Source organism: Columba livia, chromosome 1 (assembly GCF_036013475.1).
Source record: "Columba livia isolate bColLiv1 breed racing homer chromosome 1, bColLiv1.pat.W.v2, whole genome shotgun sequence".
Lineage (NCBI taxonomy): Eukaryota > Metazoa > Chordata > Aves > Columbiformes > Columbidae > Columba > Columba livia.
Window position 1 is genome coordinate 136,551,906 of NC_088602.1, and position 22,521 is coordinate 136,574,426.

Genomic DNA, 22,521 nt, shown 5'->3' on the forward strand with positions numbered 1-22,521 from the left:
AGAGATGTCCCAGAGGGCATATTTCATCAAAAAATAATTTAACAATTAGCAAAAAATTTATTTTGCTTTTGCTTACAAAGACAGACTTAATTCCAGCATAACAACCTGAAAGGCTTTGTTTTCTAAAGACCATTTCTAGTCAATTTATAAAAGTCCTTAAACCAACAACTTTTTTCTGTAAAATCACTCACTCCCCCACCCCTTAGTTGAAAACCAAGACTGGCATTTTCTCAGTGACTAGGTACTCAGTGTGCAGTCTTTTCCATAATTCTAGACTTCTGAGGAAGTTTCATTCAAAGTATTCATGAACCAAAATTAACAATATTATCAGTTAATTCTCAATTACTTGAGGTGGTCTTTTTTTTAAAGTCATCACTGATTTTGAAATATTAAACAATACTTATGGAAAAGGACTTCAAACTCTGCCTAACGTTTTTGATGTCTTGATTTAGTCCATGGCAGCACAGGTTTTCTTCATCCTAAAAACACAATTGTAAAATACTTCAGGACAGCTCCTATTTGCACACTATTCATTTAATGTGATTTGCGGATTTTGTATTTCATAGCAAAAATAAGAATAGAAAAATGTAAAACCCAATCAAAACAGAGCTATACAACTGTACTGAAATGGTACCAATATCAATTCCAGCATTAAATATTTTTGCAATTCAGCCAAGTTTTGTCCACAGAAACCAAACGAATCCTCACTGCCGGCCTGCTTTTCCATTTTCCGTTGTTTCCATTCTGAAATGCAAGACAACAATTGGTAAGGTTTGTACTTGGAAATACAATCAACAGATTAAGGAAAAAAAAAAAAAAAAAAATCAGACTTAAATATTTTTTAATTTCACTAACCATCCTGTCTCTCCCTGCCCCCAACACACACAATCTTATCTCCTCTTAAAAGATACTTCTTTAAGCAGCCATCAGTACATAGAAGAAAGATTCCTGGAAAGAAACTTCCCAGCAACAACTGCAAAGAGCTATCTATTATCAACCTCCGCATTTATGTGACGACTGAAAATCTATTTCTAAAATTTAAGCTTTAGCAGTTTCTTTCAAGGTCTCCATTTTCACCGTTCTTACGCTCCTCACTGACTACCAACACCTTATTTACTCAGGAGGTGGTTGGTTTGGTTTTTGAGTAATTTTTTGGTAGAACACGGCCTAATTTATCAGCTTCACTACAGCATACCATTAGATTCAACCACTGTTATCGGCAATATTCTTTTATATTAGTTATTCCTTTGGAAGCTAAAGCAAGCAACAGACTGGCACAAGAAATCTCAATTTAGCTACTATTTAACCCCCTGAAGTTTTAAGTGTTTTGCTTATAGAGCCAATTGTGAAGGCACAGGGAAGACCATTTATCAGCATTCGGCCTTGCTCAGCACAGATGCAAACAAATGAAAAGCAAACACTGCTATAGTTCTCCATCAATACTGAGACAAAGGAAAGTATTTATACATTTTAATTCTCAAAAGAGTAAGGAGTCTTCTCAATGCTGTAACTGAAGTATTCCTCCATACTGCATGCTGACTACTGCTAAAATGTTTGTAGCGATGTGTTTACTGATACAAACCCATTTTCTTCTTTCAGATGTTGATATAACTCAGCTTTATTGTTGACAGAGTTCAAACGACCAATAAATTCCTGGTGTTTCCTAGAGTTGGCAGTATTAATCCTGTTGCTCCATAAAGACAGCAAGGACATTGGCCCTAAAATTGCAAGTAGAAAGAGTCTAAGTCTGAATTCTTAAACATTATATCATTATAAAGGTTTAAAAGAAATTACAGACTATGGCTGTAGAACATACTAAACCCACTAATATTAAGCAACCTTGTAATAGAGGCTAAACGAACATGACACATGCAAAGTGATAGTGGCTGAGTAGTTGCTTCAAGTGAGATTGACTCTGCTTCAAATGCAGAATCTGAACGCCAGCTCAGCCACTGTGACAGATAATAGCTCTCAAGGAAGAAAAGTCAGTGAGAACTGCCTCTTCCAACAATTAGACCGCTTAAGCATGTTTATATTTATCAGTCAGCAGGAGACAGTGATTTCTGATACCTGTCCTTAAATAGCATTTCTGACACAGTAGCTCACCCCACAACAGCAGAAATCTGTCCAATCCTCTGTCAACCCAAGTGCCTATCAGTAGGTCCAAACAGTATCTTGCTATCTCTCTTTTTACATAGAATTGTCCAGCTTCACATATTTATCAAGAATTTCTCAACACTGACTGTTTAATTTGAAAGTCTCACTGACTTAAGATTAACTGCAAGAAGACTGAATTCACTGCTGTAGAAAATACAGATTGATACAACAACTTCTATCCTTAAAAGAGATATCTGTTGCAATTCTTCTGGTTTACCTTTTGCCTTTTCAACTGTGGGCATTTCATCCATTGTAATAAGAGGCTTTTTGTTGGGTGGCTCAGGAGAATCAGGGGAATCTTTGATAACTTCAGCTTCTGCTAGTTCTTCCTTTTCACGATCCAAAAGACCTTTTAACCTTATCAAGAGGAAAGGAAAACAATGAAGCAAAATATGCTAAAGCACCACATATTATTTTTAATAATTCTTATTCTGTATACTTATTCTTAATACTGTACTTCTCAAAGTTATACACAACCTGTATAACAAGAAAATTTATTTTGACCCCTTCAAACAGGTGAAAAACAATAGGGAAGCCTACCCAAATAATCCTCTTGATAGTCTTAAGTAAAGGGAAGTATCTTAAAAGATAACTTCACTTAAGTCAGTTAACAGTATTTATTTTGTAGTTGTTGAGACTTGATCATTCTGTATTTTGAAGGAACGACAAAATAACATAGAATATACAAAAATACCACACAATTTCCTATTTTTTTTCTTTGTGAATTCAGACTTATTCTATACCGAATGCCAACAACAGTGTAGGTGAAAAGGTCCTCCTAAATAATTGTAGCGTGCATAACCCATATGCAAATTAAGCTTACTACCATGAGGGTTTTTAAATCTCTTTAGAATATAGTTTGAAAGAGATAAGAGAGAAGAGAATGACAGATGCTTACCACTTACACAAGCCACAATAACAACATGAACTATAGACAGCAGGTCTATGGACAATCAATCCCGACGTTCAGCTAAAGAGAAGTGCCAAATCAATGTGGATTGTTTAACTAGTTGAACACTAAACTAATTAAAGCTCAACAGAAAAAAACCTGCCTGTCCAGAGTTTTCAGTCATGCTTTATATTTCTGTAAAGCAGTTTACCATCTAAGAGGTGGTGGGGTTACAACAAAAGCCAACAGCAGTGACTCCTCAAGCTGCAAAGCCCTGCTAAGTGGTCAACAACTTGTCCAAGAGCCATACTGCTTGTAAAATACGTTAATTTGAAAAGTCTGATAAGCAGGCACCATACTAAGATGCCCATTTCCCAATCTTGGTGATGGTGACTGACCAAAAAAACACCCCTGAGATCCTCACTCACTGGTAGTAAGGCAAGGTTACAAACATCAATGCCTCAAACTGAAAACTGCAACTGTTTCACCACAGTTCCTCTCCCCTTTGACGTAGGACAGGACAAAAATTACTATGCAACAGTTCTGTTTCACTTTAGAAATTCACCTTTCTGATTCTTGCCATGGTTTATCTGATTCATAGTCTTTGCCCAACTTCTCGGACTTGTCTTCTTTGTCTTCTCTCTTTCTACCTCGTTTCTTGCGCTCTTCTTCTTCTGGGGGTTTGCTCCTGCAAGCCATCAAACATTCTAAGACTCGCTGGTGTTTATCAGAGTTGTTTATGTGTGCTCGTACAAGGGTCTCCAATTCATTCCACATGATCCGGTACTGTTCATCTCTAAGCAAGGGCAGAAAAAGAGATATTGCATATAGGATTATTTGGATCATTAAACCATTTAATAAATTAAGGTTAAAAACCAGACCTTAAGAAACCAAAAAAAGAGGAAAAACCAAACCACCAAACCCAAGAATAACTCTGAAGAGATTTTCTGTCCCCTTGTACTGGAGTGTCTATCCATCTCAGATTACTCATCCTTGAAATTTGAAACAACATTGCATGTAACATTTCCCAATTAATGTCCAAAGAGTTTAGTTTAAATTTAAATAGACCATGCCCGCTGAAATTCCACTCTTAACTTCCACAAGGTCTCACTGCCAAAAGGCATTTCTGAATCCTCTCAGGTTGTTTGCTAACTATGCAACGTCAGGATACACAGAGGGCCACACATGTACTGACATGCAAATTAATTACTATTTAAATTGGATTAAAAAATTTAGAAAGTACCATGCTGTTGTAAATAACTTCCAGTCATGTGGATAAATATTCTGTAGCTGAATTTTGTTTCAGCCAATACTTGGAAGTAAAAATGCACACATCACACTGGACATCGGGACATTCTATACTGGTTTTAAAGGAGTAGTCTATATTTTAAATAACTGGTTCAAAAGGATTCCACTATTCTAACATAACCCAATTTTAAAGGCATTGTTCAATTATAATGCTTAAGTCTCATTTTTTATTAATTTGAAGATACTCTGCTTTCTTTGTCCTAGCTTGTATCAGTCTCTTACCTTTCTTGATGGCTATCTTTGCATTCATGTTTTTAACATACTCACAATACTTGGGTAATAAAACTAGGATTTTTTTTTTTCCTAGCATACAGGAATTATCAGTATTGTGATAGCCCCTAAATGATGCAGGCAAAGCATTCACAGTCATTTGTTTTGTGTACTTGCAGCATTCAGTTTACTACCTGTTACCTTTGTCCAATTTTTAAATATTTAGTACAAAAACAATGTCAATCAAATATTTCTGAAAAAAGTCCAACATCAACAAAAAGAGACATGCATGTAACCTTTTTGGACCCTTTCCTCTGGTACCAACTGTTGAAATTGGCAGCGGATCATTTTTCCTCTCCATGTCTACCAAATTGTATATTGTTTTTTGACAGTTCAGAACATCCTCATCAGTCATTGCTTCTTTTACAATCACACTGGCTAATGGCACTACCTGTAAGACAAAAGAAAAGTCAACAAGAAAATCAGTGTGTGTCACAGGAGAGAAACACCAAGAAGAAAGAAATCAAAGGCAGTGGAACTACAGAACAATACACAACAAAAACTGCTCTCTTATCCTAAATTTTGTAATAACTCTGAGCAGGTACAAGCAGATGCATGTTTTTATTACCCAACAGCACTGTAGCTGTCAGGTTCAATATTTTTACCATATTTAGATAGCATTCCAATAATCTATTAACATTAAATACAGAATACTTCAGTGAAAATAAAGCTGAAAATAAACTGATTTGTGGCAAGTGATTTATCATAGAGTTAATATTTCACCAAGTGGCAAGGTGAAACTTAATCTAGAACAGAATAAGTGATTACAAACCCCAGGTTACTTACAGCTTGCATGTTGAAGATGGTAGTCTGAGAAATAATCATGGGCCAGTAACGAGTATGTTTCTCTAACTGATCTTTTGCACGTTCCAATGGAATTTCAAGACTTCCATCGATCTTATATCTGGGCTCTAGAAAAGGAGTTAATCGGTTTTCCCTCATAAATTCACCAAAATCCTAATGATAACCAAACAAGATACAATTAGGCATTTCTCTAACACAGTAGCTTTCACTGAACGGGTGAAACAGCATGGTTTTGCTTATCACTAACCATGTACCATTCCCACCGCTAAATCTGACCCTAACAACCAGAGCCCTGTTTCTATCTTTCAGGGTGAACACAAAAACAGTTGTATAAAAATATGGGTTAAAAACTGATGCAAGGTTCTTGATGAGAAGGCCTTCTGGATCTGCGAAGTCTTTCATGTACTGTGGTAAGAGTTTTATTATGTTGTCCTGGAAGCTACTTCTGCTTGTTTACAACAGATACCCAGGTTGTGTTGAAAAAAATAAAGGAAAAAAGCCAAAATGAATGGCAACTGATTGTTTGCTCCACATCCAAGGTTCAAAGCTGACAACTTAATCTCATCTATTTATTGTATAAACCACTCACATGCAATCTATCCTTCTGACAAAAAGCAGAATACAGTCCTATGTGCCTCAAAGCTCACAGACAAATCTTGCCAAGAAAAATGTTACTCTATAATCAGAACAAGCTTTAAATACTCATATAGTGCATAAGGATGCAAGTACTTCCCTGACATAGAAAGGCTTCTATGAAGCAGGCATAACAATAAGCAGATGTACTACTTTGTACTAAATACATTTCAGTAGCACAAAAAAGACAGTTTGACTGTGCAATCCACTCCAGCTCTCCAGAAAACATACCAACATTTCCTTCACACATTCATTGCGCTACATGTCTTAAGTTCTTGCTTATCTCAAGATCACAAGAAAAAACAAACAAAAAACCAAACCCAAACAAACAAGCCCAGATACAAAAGGAAAATAATCTTACTGTGATGCGGTAGTCAGTGACTCTTCCACCACACCCTTCACTAATTGATGGGGGATCTTCTAGAATTGATCGTGAGCTGCTTAACACATGCAGAAAAATTTCTCCTCCATGGCTGCTGAGCATGTGACTAATTACTTTAGAGCCAGATTTGCGTGGCTGTTCCAATAAAACAGAACGACCTGTTTGAAATGAGATCAGTTTCATTAGCTACTGTATGCTGCATTTTTAAATTATAAACTACATATACAGTACAGGTTTTTACCTAGCCAGTAAAGACACTGAATCCACCAAAGCTGTGTTTTCACCTAGATGAACAAGAAAGAACTATCTCCCTTGAGTGTTTACTCCTGTCTTTACACAGAACATAGTGTCATATGCTGCTACATTTTACACAGAATAACTGAAAAGGCTCTCTCCTGGACCAAAAAAATCCCTGTCTCTGTAGAACATTATTCTTAGGAAAAATATATATATATAAGATATTCAAACAGTATAATGTGTAAGGGCAGTTTGCTAATTTAAATTATTACAGAGTACGTTGTACATTAAACTTATTTGGCCCTACTGCAAAAACTCTCATTAAAAGCAACTTCTAAAAAGTAAGAAAATAACCTACTTGAGTATAAAGGTATCAATTGGTACTATTTCTTAATGCTTGAAATGGATATAATTGTTCAGAGAGAAATAAAACTGCCTTTGTCTTATTTTCAGTAAAATAAACTAAGCATACGGGGAAGCAAAACCGGAAGATCAAAAGAGAGTGGTTATCCGCAACATGCTGCTAATTTTGGTTCTAACTATTTTTACTGAAGTACTTTTCAGTACAGAATCTGTAGACAAAATTACATAGCAATATAGTGTTCAATAAAACCACTGCACACTTACTTAGACATTCAAATAACGTGACTAAAAAACCACCACATTAAAAAGATATTTGTAATGCAATTCTGTTTGCAAACTAAAAAAAAACCCCACTTGTAAATAACATTGACTACATATTACTTGTTTCGAAGAAACAACTTTGGTTTACCTTTCCAACATGTATTTAAATGGCAGCCTCTTACAGCAGGATTATTCAGGGCAATGGGCAAGATTTTGCAGATAAGCAAAAAATAACTAAATCTAACCTGCTTTTTGACCAGTCCCAGTGCACATGGGCATGTCTGCTTCAATTGACCAACATACATGGTCATAAAACAGTTAAATGAGCTTTCTGAGCCTGCCCAGCATCTGCTAAGTCAGGCAGAGTCATAAAATGCTAATATTTTGCAATAAAGCAAGCATTGTGATCAAGTGCACTATCACCTACTGAAAGTGGTATTTCCTACTAAATAGGACAAAGTGAAAAGTATTCAACATTTGGATTCAGAAAAGAACTACCAAAATTCATTACTTGCTCCTTCTTTATGTCTTTCCTCCCATCTTCAAGTTTCAAAACATTCCATTTGCCTTTGAGCACATTTAGCACCTTTATTCTCTTATTTATATGATACGTTAAAAGAAGCTTGACATTTTCACAGTATATAGACATTCACTACACAAACCAAAACATGGTAAGTGCTCTATTCACAATGCTAACAATTAAAACATTAAATAAGTAGCCAAGGACACAAATTTACCATTAAGGAGAAAGTTAGTAAGGCATGAAGAAGGTCTGCTATTTACATCTACTGGTGAAATTCTGTATGCTCCAGTGCAATAGTGTAATTCTGAAAAATAAATGAGTAGAAAAGTTGAGAGTGTAGTTCCACACACAGAAAAAACAACCCACAAAAATAAAAGAAAGGAAGGGAAGGAGGCTATTCCACAATTGCAGAACTGTCTCTCAATCCAGCAGTCTGCTTCTTTTACCAGCTCCTCATAATTGTTTCAGTACCCCCAACTCCAAGAATCTATTTCATTCCCAAGCCCCATTTCCAGAAGGATGTCCAGTTGTTTATCTCCTGAATTATTTCGCTGCTGCAGAGTCAACCTCTTATTTCTCTTATCTATATTCTTGACCTGATGGCTTAAAGAGTCAACATATGTCACTGACAGTCTACAGGGTGCATAAGCTGAATGGTCACGTGGTTCCCACGTTAGCCCAAGCCCTTCTGGTCTTTTTCTCCTTTATTCAGACTTGGGTAAAGATCTCTCCTTTACTCAGATTTGAGAGTTAATATAGAGGGACTATTCTGCTGATAGTATCATTGCATACATTTAATTTCCTTACGAAGCTTTTTACTTAGCACCCTAAAGATTACACTAAAGACAGTACTTGAATTCTTCCTCCTGCCCCCTGGAAAAAAGAATTAAAACTAAATAAGATTCAATGTCTCAAAGCTGCTGTGTTGAGACCATCACTCATCACTGTGGAACTGACAAGGTACACTTGGCCCTGTGTGAGGGGCAAATAATTACTGAACAGCTTCGTGATGCTTAAGAGGAGATTGAAAAAAGCCACTGAGAAAAACATTACTACCCTTCTCACTTCTTACACAAACCACTGATTAGCCAAGGTCAGAAGAGCCTCATATGATCATTAGTAAAGCAATGTGCAGTCAGTGGCAAGGTTTATAGAGCAACAGGTAAAATCAGCATTAACAAGAAGCAAATTACCTCCCTGTTCAGATTCCTACCAGTGTACAGAGAGAACAGTGTTCAACTCAAGCTAGAATATCAGTTTTGTAAAAGACCGTGTTACCTACCCACACTATTTGTTCGAGGAGTACACCATTTTAATGTTACAGTTTCTTTAAATGTGCCATCCCTGCTATTGCCACCTGCGTGGTTATCACCTATAATATAAAATCGGAAAAAATGTCATAACGTGGTCAACCATATTTTCTTTATTGCAGAAAAAAACTCAAAAGTTTTAAGGTACAAAACGTTTATAACATGAACATATACAAAATGTAATTAAATTTTTAAAAGCTGGACATCTAACCAAAGCAAAAAAAAAGTTATTGGCAGTGGCAGTTGAGAAAATAACCTTTTAAAATCAGTAGCTGTTGTAGATACTTTAATAACCAATTCAGCAAACAAAATACTACAGCTCCAGAGTATGTTCCATATGTTTGACTCAGCATTTAGAATATTATAGATATGTTCTGGTTTATGTATAACAGGCAACTTTTTTCTTTTAAAATGCTTAAGACTTTAAGACAGTATCTTTTTTATTTTTCCACAGAAATCAGAACCCTTAACAAATGTTAGAGCTTCAAACAAGATTTCAGCACTGAAAAGGCATACAGTCTAAGCATCCCATAACAGACTGGCACAGGCAGTGAGCTTTTCACTGGTTGGCTTTGCTTTTAATTCTACTAATACAGAAATTTTGCCCTGATCTATTGACAAAATTTTACATCAAACACTGTTTCCTCAACAAAATAGTTTTGCATAAGGCTTATTGTTGTGTTTTTCTAGCCTCAGTTGACTTACTCACCTCAGAGCAATATGAGGCAATAATTCCAAATTTACAAAAGAAAAAGATATTAGGTGTTTCAAACACAACAAGAAAGCTCAAAATCCAAGTAACTATTGTCTTTTCCACAGCAATTACTGTCATAAACAGGCCTATGGGATGTGAGTGATGCCAGTTATTATTACTTAACAAACAGATAAAAAGCTCAATTGTGCAAGGAATAATTTTCCACAAATACCCATAAAAGGTACTTTATTTTGTAAAATCACTACACATCTGGTGTCTCATCTATTTTTTATATCTCAATAAAAAGTGTATATGCCCCTCAAATCTCACACAAATATCCTGAACATACGTGAAACCCTGTCTGATGAATTTGACCTGCTTTTTTATTATTATATTCATATTACTATATTAAAATACACCAATAATGATTAAAACTCCAATGCCAACATTACAAATCAAGTTCTTGAGTTGTAAGGAGTAATTGAAAACATGTTAATCATGCCTGAAATTTACATCAACTTGAAGCTCGCAATCTTTCTTTGTGAGTATTTCCAGCAGGCTGATCAAAGGCCACTTTCAGAGGACTGTTTCTACTTACCACTCTTTAAAAAGTCAACGTGTGCCTCTTTGTGATGAAGAAGCTCCACATCATAGTTGGCTGATGTGTTAGCATGTTGTTCTTCCTTTAAAATAGAAAGGTAGAAAGAATAAATACAATTATTTTAGCTAGAGGTCACTGTTTTTATAAATGAATGATTCTACATTTACTTTTCACAGAAAAGAAAACAAAATGTCTCCAAAGTGCATCAGACAACAACAGGATTGCAATGCTGAGGAAACTGTTTCCCCTCTTACCTGTTTAAAGATGCAGTCATCTGCTTTTCCTCTTTTTTTGCCCCCCTTTTTGAAACCCTTCTTTATACAAATGTTATGACTATGCATAGTGTAAAATACAAGTAAAAATTAGGCTTAACTATTTTTATTTAAATCAGTGAAGTTATGGAAGCCTACGACATATGGAATACCACCAGCAGTTACAAGTTACTAAGAAGCAACAAATGATCACTGCAGAACAGATTGGTAATTACTTTTTATAACTAAAAATCTCAAGAATCCAAATAAAAAAAAACACACTCAGAACTCAATATCACTTTCCTGCACTTAAGATATATAAAAAGTGTACCTGTAGCTGCAAGTTTATAATTACAGTATGGATGTTTGTAAAGGGGACACTGCATCTTTAAACAGCTGCAGAGGACTAGTAAAAACAGAACACTAACTTTGGTAATTTATTCCAAGTGAAAAAAAAAATTAAAAAGAAAGAAATAAACACAGAGAACCCAACATAGTCTATTACTATAACAACAAAGGCAGAAGGGAGAGGCGCACCAGCATCACACAGGTCAGAAAGTTACAGACAAGGTATTTGCAAACTTAAGTCACATTTATGTCATGACCCATGTCAAAGTTTCATTAAAGCTGTGAAAGTAAGCTTTAATTTCACGTTTTAACTTATAAAATCCATACAATATTGCTGGCTTTCGAAGATGCAAGGAGCGATTGACAGTATTAGAACTTCTTTTTTTAATCGGGAAAGTGTATCTGTCCCTACCCTTTCTGTTTGTTTGAATACTGATGCTTCAGTTTCAATCATCACTTACTGCTTGATCAGAAAATTACTGTAAACTTAATATTTGAAAATTCTTAGTTGCACTTATTTCCTTCATACTAGCAATTAAAAAAATATTAAAAATGCAGACATAACCAACTTTGAATAGAGGACGTTTAATTTAATATCTTTCTTAACTAGGTATATTCCCTGCGCCCCTGTTTCTGGCTTACAGATCTTCAAACTGGAAAACCTTTAGTCAAAAATCAGCTAGTAGTTACAAACACCTTTATGTTGGGTGGGCATGATAACGAAACAGAGGAAAAAGAGACTCACTATGCCACTATAATGCACAAGGGTCAGGAATATCTAAATACAACTAGAAAAAAGACAAAAGAATCACAGACAAAGTAATCTGAGGTAAATAAGATTGTATTTATATAAAATAATGCAAACAGAACTGAAATAACACTTGTATTGCTACATAAAAAATTGAGACTCAGCAATACAACATTTTGTTCTGTGATCCTTCTTTACTTTTTCTCCCCCCTTTATTTTTACTAACCTGGTCACAGACATTGAATGTGGGCTAATTAAAAAAAACAAACAAAACCAAAAATAAAACAGAAAATATGATGTGGAGAGAAAAACAATGTAAAAATTCAATTAAAATAAACATTAAAAGTTTTCAAACAAATTCAGAAGTGATGCAAGCTAGTTAGCACAAAGTTATTGACACAATATTACCTTCATAGGAATGTTAGTTATCGTGGTTGAAGCCAGATCAAAGTGTTGTTGTACTAAAACATTCAGTTTTGTAGCCAGATGCCGCCCGGCACGGACACTGTGCACTTCACTGGTTAAAACAGGTGAAAGCTAAAATAAATCGACACAGAGTATTTAGTACAAATGGATTAGGCTCTAGAATCATGCAGCACTATAATTCATTTGAAACTCTAAAATAAGCATGTTTACACTGCTAAATTAAACTGTGGAGAAAAACACCTTCCAAAAAACCCACACCATGAGAAACGGCAAAGGAAGAAGCAAAAAAAACCCCAAGTGATAAAGATTATTGTCTTACAGAGGAAAGTAGTAGCCAAATTATTTTCTTCTGTTGACATTTCAGATTTTTAGTATAACTACAAAAGAATTTTGTAGAAAAGAATCTCAGGAAGGTAGCTATTATAACCCTTTTTATTTACAAAACAATATGCAGGACTAGATGCCTTTCATGTTAAGATTAAGACTTTTTTTTTTTCCTGTGTCTTTTCCCTTTCTTACAGACAACACATGAAAACACTGACCAGTGCACTGATGAAGAACAAATATATTACAAAATATTTTATATGTACTGGGTTTCAAAAAAGCACCACTAAGCACACAAGTCCAACAGAGCACACATGCTTTTGTTACCAAACAACTGAGATGTTTAAATACATAATTTCTTATAAGCATCCTTTCACCTTTTTGTATAATAATCTTTATAAGTAGGGTATTGTATGAACTTCAAGCAAGTTCTTCATTCCTACATTACCATTTCATTTGGAAGAAGATACGCTTTCTGGTGCTTTTCATTAAAAGGGCATTGTTTGCTAACACTGGAACAACAGAATTTATACACAAAAGCTCATCTTGGTTTCATGAGAAAACCATTCAAGCAAAAGGTTGAAAAATGCTAAAAAGGTTGATGCAAAATTAATTGTGGGTTTTGCATTGTTGAAATTTGACATTTGATATTGGAATACATTCTTAAACAAATGTGCCTATGTTATTCATCATTTTAATGCACTTTTCTTGCTGCCTTTTTTTTTTTTCTGACTTATTACTTGCTGTTTATTTTGTATTTATCTTAGACTATGGAAATTACCTTAGACAAAAAGCAAATTCGAGCAATTTTCTTATTTGAGTTCAAAATGGGTTGTAAAGCAGCAGAGACAACTTGCAACATCAACAAAGGAGGCAAGGGCCTTGAAGATGAGAAGCATAGTGGCCGGCCATTGGAAGGTGACAATGACCAATAGAGAGCAATCACCAAAGCTGATCCTCTTACAACTAAACAAGCAGCTGCTAAAAAACTCAACGTTGACCATTCAGCATTCAGCATTTGAAACAAATTGGAAAGGTGAATAAGCTGGGTAAGTGGGTGTCTCATGGGCTGACAGAAAATAAAACAATTGTCCTTTTGAAGCGTCATCTCCTCTTATTCTACGCGACAACAACAAATCATTTCTCAATCAGATTGTGACATACAATGAAAAATGGATTTTATATGACAACTTGCAACAATCAGTTGCTGGAGTGAGAAGAACCTCCGAAGCACTTCCCAAAGCCAAATTAGCACCAAAAAAAAGTCATTGTCACTGTTTGCTGGTCTGATCCACCACAGCTTTCTGAATCCCGGTGAAACCATTCCATCTGAGAAGTCTGCTCAGCAAATCAATGAGATGTACCAAAAACTGCAACACCTACAGTCAGCATTGGTCAACAGAAACGGCCCAATTGTTCTCCATGACAACGCCCAACCACACATCACATAATCAACACTTCCAAAGTTGAACAAGTTGGGCTACAAAGTTTTGCCTCATCCACCACATTCCCCTGACCTCTCGCCAACCGACTACTGCTTCTTCAAGCACCTCAACAATTTTTTCCACAGAAAACACTTTCACAACCAACAGGATGTAGAAAATGCTTTCCAACAGTTTGTCAAGTCCCGAAGCAGGGATTTTTACACTACAGGAATAAACAAACTTATTTCTCATTGGCAAAAGTGTATTGATTGCAATAGTTCCTATTTTGATTAATGAAGATGTGTTTGAGCCTAGTTATAATGATTTAAAATTCACGGTCCAAAACTGCAATTACTATTGCACCAACCTAATAACATGTTAGTCTGGATAACATGGAACACATAGTGCTGAACAATACACGCATAATTCAGTAACAAATATTTGGGAAAACAGTGCTTGTGTGAGCAAGCAGCATATGCTTGAATAGTGGGACAGTTATTCAACCCATTCAATACCCCAAGAATTTCATGGTTTCCTGTTAGGTTGTTAAATGTGCACTTCCTTCTCAAAAAAGACATCAAACACAAGACTAACATTCTATGGCATTAAGGGGCTTACTCCACAAAAAAAAAATGAACCATGAACTATTAATGGAAGAAATCTAAGTAATGAAATAAAAAAAGGGGCATACCAGATGTGCACAAAGACTACAGAACAAGAAAACAAAGCATGCACTTTAGATGGCAACATGCAGGCTGTCAACTTTTCAAATTATTATCACCTGTATATTTTTCTACACTTCACCAGGGACCAGAGAGTCAAAACATTATTGCTGAATGTTTAATTTACACTATTTGGAGTCTGACATGGTTCTTAACCCTTGGATAGATTTTCTTATTTTAAGTTCCTTACCTCTTTTTTAGGACGATCCGAAACAAGGCTGTCTTCACCAACTGGATAAGTGTGGATTAAGACCAATTCACATTTCTGAATCTGCATTAGACTTAAAAAATAAATACATTCTATTTAGCCTACAGAGTGGCAGACCATCTCCTAGAAATTAGATCAATTTTCCCAAGATTCATCTGATTTGCAGAACACAGCATCAGAAAGATGTACTATAACATATGATTTCTGAAAGCATTTAGCAGAAAGCAGGGTACATAAATGACTTGCAAAAGCACAAAATAAATTTTTACCAGAATTTTTTAAAAGTATAATAGCTTCTAACTCTTCAGATGCTATAGCACTGTGTTTCTGTTTGGACATATCAATGGAATAGATCCTTCACTGGTGTAATCTGTTCGGCTTCATTTAACCGAAAATTGACACTACAGAGGATTTGTGTCTCCCAGTGTGTGCACAGGTGTTAATAAGGCGATTCTGGTGAATATGAAAGCAACTAACCAAATAACACACACCTCCTAATGTGGCTGGAAATATGGAGAGATCAAGACACTGTTCCACATCTCCACCTACAGGAACGTATGACACCACTTTTCTGTCTTTACAGTGAACCCAATTCCCTAGGGCAGCATCCTTCATATATGTATGAAACTGCAATTGCAGCTGGTAAATACAGGAGACTCCTGCTACATAACCGCCTAAGAGCAACCAAGAACAGTATATCAGCCTACTATACACTTTACAAGGCAGTACACAGCCCCTGGGTCAAACAGTTCACTGTTCAATTAGACAAAACATATGGTGGAAAAATTACTTCTCAGAGGAGATGCAACCTATTGTTCAAGAGATTCCTTTATCTCAACTGTCAGGCAACACAATAATTTAGAAATTAAAAACTAGTTTCAAGGAAGTTAGCTATTTTAGTCGAAGAAAGAATAATGTAAAATTAACGCAGTGTTATCAAGAAAACAATGTAGATGTGTTACTGACTACAAATACACAGTATACAACAAGGCACAGTTGTGTCACACTTTGCAGCAAGATGTAGACGGTAACAACCTAAAGACATATTGTCCTACGAGGATAAAGGATGATACTGAAAAGCTAATGTTTATATAGCAGCACCAAGTAAAAAATACCATGTTTATCACTTTCTACTTCAAAAAGGCATTCATTCAAACAGTTCATCTGAAGAAGTTTTAAATGACGAAAATACATTCATATTTCATAGAAAGGAATAACTTGCACGTGCAGAATAAAAGAAACTACGTTTGTAAAAAGATATACTCACTGATCTGAATTAGCTGCAAGCTTGTTATGTTCATGAATGGTTTCCTGAACACAATCCTCAAGCATCCGAACATGACTGTCACTAGAAAAAAAATGTTATATTTTGAAGGCAGGATAATCGATCTTCCTGTTCAAAGCAACATGCCACTAAATGCTCTCCTATATCAAGTGGGAAATTTTGGGTTGTTACTGTCAGACCTCCATAAAATTAAAAAAAAAAAAAACAAAACAAAAAAAAACCAAAACAAACAAAACAAAAAACAACAACAACAACAAAAAACAACACACACACAAAAAAAAACAAACAAAAAAAAAACAACAAAAAAACCCAAAACTTCAACCAAAACCCAATAAAACAAACAAACACCACCACCACACAACAAGAAAAAATCCACATCACAAAAAGCTAGCTACTTAGAGCACTAAGTTATGGCAATCAATGAAAACACTTCTACAAACATATGAAATAACTTTTTTTTAAATGGAAGAAGTACATTATCATACATACCTTTTTGCATTAGTAATACAGATTATTCTTCCCCTGTTTCCAACACGTTCTGCATTCTCCATGAGCATGGTTCGAGCCTCATGCTGGTATTCCGTAATTTTACAGAGTGCTTCAACTGCTGCAACCAGACCATGAAGTATGCTGCAGCACTCTGGATCCGCCCGAGGATTAGGTGGCCCAACAGCTGCTAATGCTGCCATCAACTAGTTAAAAAGAAAGATAAATTATTATTGAAAGTTACTTCCCAGCCATTTATGAAAATGATCAGCTAAGAGAAAAGTTATCAGTTATTTCACATGCAAATTAATACTGTTGGGACAAACCAAACAACGATTAAAGACCATTATATGTTCCCAGCCTTCTGGAAAACACCTGGCCTTAAACTATTCTTTGCATTTCCTTTATTAATTGTTACTAAGCCTTGTGTCCTGGTTATGCTTAAAATAAGAGCAGCTCTCTTTTAGTGAATTTTCCTTTCAGCTAAGTTCTTCTAAGTAACTGCAGTTTTCTGAATTTAGCTGCATGTGTTTTCAGACACTGTCTGCTCTGGAGCTGATAGTGGTAGCAAGAGTATGCAGAAGAGGCGCAGGTTTTGACTGATTGCTATGGCAGCCAAGGTTACTGATGAGCTTTGCGCATCCCGTAAGTGAGAGGGGCATATTTGCAAGGAGGGGCAGACAGAACAGGTGACTAAAATTGACCAACTGAGTATTCCATCCCATACAGGTTATACACCGTATAAAAGTGGAGATCACTAGGGTTTCGCTCTCTTTGACCACGGCCAGCATCTGAAAAGGACCCTGCCTGTTGTCCCTGCATCCCTGAATCCAATTCTGGTTTACTGCAGAGTCCAGCCCAGGACTTCCAGGTGCCTGCCCTGCAGCTGCTGGAGTGATGCTGCACTACCTGGGGAAATTCTAGACCGGTTTTGTATATTTTGTATTATTTTCTCTATTTATTAGTAGCATTAGTAAAGCATTTTTAACTTTTCCAACTTGAAAGTCTCTCTCCCTTTTCCTTCTATTACCTTTCCCTAGTGAGGAGGGTGGGGGGTTAACAAGAGCACTTGCCACGGTTTATTGTCGCCCTGCAGTAAACAGTGACAGCTTGAGAATATAATATTCTCATTTATTACAGAAAAATGCCTGGCTATAATAGCAAGTTATATCAAATATCTTAAAGAAATTCTAACGTTATCAGTTACCATGTGCTTTTATTTTCTGAGAATTTTGAAGTTCAGTTGCTCCCCAAATTTTTCAGAGGACAAGCCCATTCAGTATGAAACAAAACAAGAGCAAAAAAAAAATAACCCACTTTTTTTTTTCATAGTTTATCTGACTATTCTGCAAATATGAAAAAAAATCAAGAAGTATCATTTTAGAAGTATCATCATACAGAAGAAATCCATAGGTAATTCATTATTAACATTTATTCTAATATATGACTTTATGCTGAAAGCTACTAGATTCTTTAAAATTATGTAAAGCTGCCTATAGAGTAGTCCAGCCTCACAGGCTACTACTTAAAATTCTGTTACATAATCCCAAGACCAGATCCACCAAAATTTTAATTAGTTATTTTGTACTGAACATAGTAAGCAGCTACTACTTATTCCGCAATTAAATTAGACTTACAATACAACGGTTACAAAGCCTACCTCCTGCAAGTTCTGATCTTCTTGAGTCCAAGAATTCAAGACATGAGCCCCAGAATCACTCACAATGAAATTCACCTAAAACGATCAAAAAAGGATGTGTAAGATAACAGCCAATCATACAGATAACAGCCATTATGGCTACTTCCCCAAATCCAAACAAACATGAAGTAAACCTCTTTCTTCTAATACAGATATGTGCAATGACAAGCCAATCTAAAAGACAACAAAAACACAAATAGCATCCAATCCTCCTATATCCAGTTACCCCTTTGATAACATTATGCTTAACAACTTCTTACTCTATTTATATTTTTGAAACACTAAATTAATTTCTTCACCACATTAGCACTGCAGAATATTATGAAGTGTTTCAATTACTACACTGGTGCCCCCGGCCCCACCCCTCCGGGGTTTCAACACCGAATACAGCTCCGGCAGCCTCAGCGCCGCTCTGCGAGTCTCGAACCCTGGACTCAAGCGATCCGACAGGCTCTGCCTCCCTCGCACAGCTGGGACAACAGGCGTGCGCCACCGCGCCCGGCAAATGACAATGGGGCATGGGCTTAAACTCTACCAGGGGAAATTTAGGCTGGATATTAGAAAGAAATTCTTTACAGAGAGAGTGGTCAGGCATTGGAATGGCCTGCCCAGGGAGGTAGTGGACTTGCTGTCCCTAGAGGTTTTTAAACTGAGATTGGACATGGCACTTAGTGCCATGATCTAGTAAACGGACTAGAGTTGGACCAAGGGTTGGACTCGATGATCTCTGAGGTCTTTTCCAACCCAGTCGATTCTGTGATTCTGTGATTCTGTTACAAAAATCAGGTAATATTTTCAGTAGAATAGCTTATTATTACAAATCACTCTCTAAAAGACTGTCACAGTAGATCACAGGGGTAAATATCCAGCAAGATTTAACAAACATCACATTGCAAAATACATTCTAAAGATGACAAAAAAGTCAAGAAGCACCATGCCATCTCTCTCAATTTCAGTTTCACATACTACTCAAGATCCGGGTCAGACAACTGATTCAAATACACTAAGCACACACTTGATAGAATCCCATAAAGGGACTTGACTGTATATTAAATGCTCTGAACGATCGAGTTTAAATTAAACATACATTGCCTGAGAAACAGGACATGGATCCATCAAGGCAGTGTGGTTGACACACACCAAAACACTGAACTACCAGCGTTTTTTATTAGTGCCCGGCCTCTGCCTCAGCTGCTCCCTGACACAGCCAATATTCCATCATCACTACTTTGTGCCAGTATCACTGTCACAAGCTTATTTAACTCCTGTGGGTTCTTTTTTTGAGGCACAGCACAATGGTTTACTCAATAATGATACAGGATCTAAAAACCCAGTGCTTATTTACCCTAATTTATGATACAATGTTACAGAACCCACCAGGCATTTCTTTTTCTAAACAAGGAGCTAGCTGTGTGCCAGGAAGCTCCTTTTTTTTCACACTGGTAGCTTCAGGGAGATCCTACCTCTTCCTAAAGCCCAGAATTCCTTCAAAGTTGGCACCAAAAACCTTAGGAAATGCTACCAAGTGTGTTTAGAAACAAAACCCAACTTGAAGAAATGCCTCACTCAAGCTTTTGTAAACTTATAGCTCAGAAGAACACAAAAATAAATCTGTAAGTTACCTTAAAGCACCTCTCCTCAAATTTTGCACTGAGTTACAAAGTGGCCTTAAGACAATGAAAAGTCCCAAAAATAAATACATAATGGGATTCATACACTACTCAAACCAACTTAAATAGCTATAAAGTGTATCAACAGCACAATTAAATTGTTATAAAATAAATTATATTTTATCTTTTAATCTAACCAACAACTAATGATATTAAAAAACTTGATTAAAATGGGAAAATATCTGTTATACTATAAGCATCACGTGCAGTACAGCTATAATAACTTACCAGTTTCTTGAAGGGGAAAATATCATACATTATTCTACAGTACTCCATGGATGATTCCACTGAACAGGTCCATAGTGACTTTGATATAGGTGCTAGAGGTATAATTCCTTGGGTCCGATTCTTTACTAACATATCGAATTCAACATGTTGTCTACAGGATTCTGCCATATATGGGCAGTGATCCACAACAAAAACAGTTTTATGAGACTCAGAAAAGATTTTCATTTTCTTCCTGAAAGAAACAGATATTAAAATCAGAAAGAAAGTGTACAAGGAAAAAAAAAAAATCACATGATTACTGTGCAATTTTTATGGTATAAAGTTATCTTTATGCAAGTTTTAACGAAGCTTCCTCTTACGTTATTTAGATTACATATTGCACATATCAGCTCCCACAAAAGTGTTAAGCTTTTTAAAAAAAACTACAAAAACTCCCATTTTATGAATCTCTTTACATGGAAACAAACATCCTCTAGAACTCTTTACCAGATCACATATAAAGTACACTAGATTTCTAATCAGCAGAAACTATATTTCTCAGGAGAAAAAAAAATACAGAAAGTGTGAAAGTATATTGTTGAAAAGGCAACAACGATGCATAGTATTACTCTCCCTGCTTTTCTACTTAGAAGAAACTTTTAAGAAAAAAAAAAAGAGAAACTGCTTGTTATTTAAAGCTTATTTCTTGAAATAAGAAACATGAAAAGAAATAATTCATTATTAGGTTATACAGACCTGGAAGTAGCATAAACATCAGACTTTAAAGTAGATTTTCAGCCTTCACTTTGCTAGGTACACATTTCTATTTTTAAATGAATATGTGCATCTGTACTTTGATCTCCCACTTACAGACACACCAAGCCTGAAATTATAATGTAAACGTTTCCTATCCAGCAAGACTCAGGAGCACTCCTTGCACTCTTTCCAGTTGTGATGCCTGAGAAACCTGCAATGAAGTGTGGTGTATTTTCCTGTTTCGGACTGACAGACTGGGTTTCCCTCTCCTATGGGCATCACCGAAATAAATACTTTTGAAGAAACTATAATGTCAGATCCCTGTGTTAGGGCAGACCCCACAACTTGGAGACCCAAGCTACGCAAGAAAATATATCTTGGAGTAGTGCTACTTAGACCACACACTCCTCATATCAAACTCATGCAACTTCTGGACGTTTCCATGAGGTTTCTAGCATGGAAATCAATTTTCTCTACGCAAATGCTGCTGAATTATAGAGTACACCAAGCCGCAAAATAGATACCACGTCATGTAAAACAAAAACGGAGATATTCACCCAAGCCAGACTACAGGCAACACCTCGCTCTGGGGGTCGGTTTCCCAGCTACCCTCAGCAGCAGCAACACTGGCACACTGTAGCCCTCCGGCAGAAGCCAAGCCAGGACCAAGCACTCGCCTCCTGCCTTCAGCCTCACAAAACGCCTGAGGGGCCGTGGAGGCCGAGCTGGTTCCTCAGCTGCAGGCACGCACGGTCGCAAATGACCGGCGGGGTCCGGAGGGGACGAGGTCAGTCTACGCCCGCCCGGAGACCGAGGCGGGAGGAGGGGAAGTGCCTCTTACCTGGGCCGGCCCCTCCGCTGCTGCAGAAGTCCCGGTCCCGCTCCACGCCGCGCCCGGGCCCTGCCGCGGGCTCGCTCCGAGGAGGAGGAATGAGGCCCGCGGGGCGCCCTAGACAGGGTCGGGCGCGGGCGCCTCCGGCCCGGCGATCTCCATGCCCCTCCGCTCGCTTCCTCCGCCGGCGGCTCCGCGGCGAGGGCGGGGCCCAGCTCCTGCCTCCGCGCCCGGCGCCCGCGGGGGTGGGAGAAGCGGCCGAAGCCCCCCCCGCTCCGCCCACCCCTGAGGCCGCGAGACCCCCGCGCGGCCACTTACGCCGCTGGCACAACGGCTCCCCCAGCGCTGGCGGGGGGAGCGCCTCTCCCCTCGTCCTCCTCCTCCTCCTCCTCCTCCTCCTCCTCCCCTCGCACCGCCCCGGCGGCGGTGCCAGCCACCCCCGGGCCCCGCCGGCTGGCAGGGCTCACTCACCCGCCATGCCCGCCCCGGCCCCACCGCTCGGCCCCCTCCGCCTAGGCGCGGGCCGCCCCGCCCTGCCGCGAGACACCGCCCGCGCGCGCGACGCTTCCCGCACGGCGCCCAGCAGGAGCCCGAGGCCAGCAATCTCGCGAGACGCTGGAGAGGGCGCTGAGGGAGGTGGGCGGCGGAGGGGCGGGCCCCTCGTGTCAGAGGGAGCCAATACGGAGAGAGGAGAAGAGACGGG

The 22,521-nt window shown here is 37.7% G+C and overlaps 1 protein-coding gene across 1 annotated transcript; it reads right to left on the bottom strand.

The window, feature by feature from the left end:
- Window positions 1–37: 37 nt before the first annotated feature.
- INTS13 (integrator complex subunit 13) lies at window positions 38–22,361 on the bottom strand. Its single transcript, XM_005507073.3, has 17 exons — window positions 21,828–22,361; window positions 20,252–20,483; window positions 18,315–18,389; window positions 16,658–16,860; window positions 16,151–16,231; window positions 14,866–14,956; window positions 12,188–12,316; window positions 10,430–10,514; window positions 9,110–9,199; window positions 8,042–8,131; window positions 6,423–6,601; window positions 5,411–5,581; window positions 4,861–5,015; window positions 3,612–3,842; window positions 2,375–2,514; window positions 1,583–1,718; window positions 38–744 (listed from the first exon to the last, which is right to left on the bottom strand). The coding sequence occupies exons 2-17, from the start codon at window positions 20,474–20,476 to the stop codon at window positions 705–707; spliced, it is 2,121 nt and encodes a 706-aa protein (XP_005507130.1). The 5' UTR covers window positions 20,477–20,483; window positions 21,828–22,361; the 3' UTR covers window positions 38–704.
- Between the last annotated feature and the right edge of the window lie 160 nt (window positions 22,362–22,521).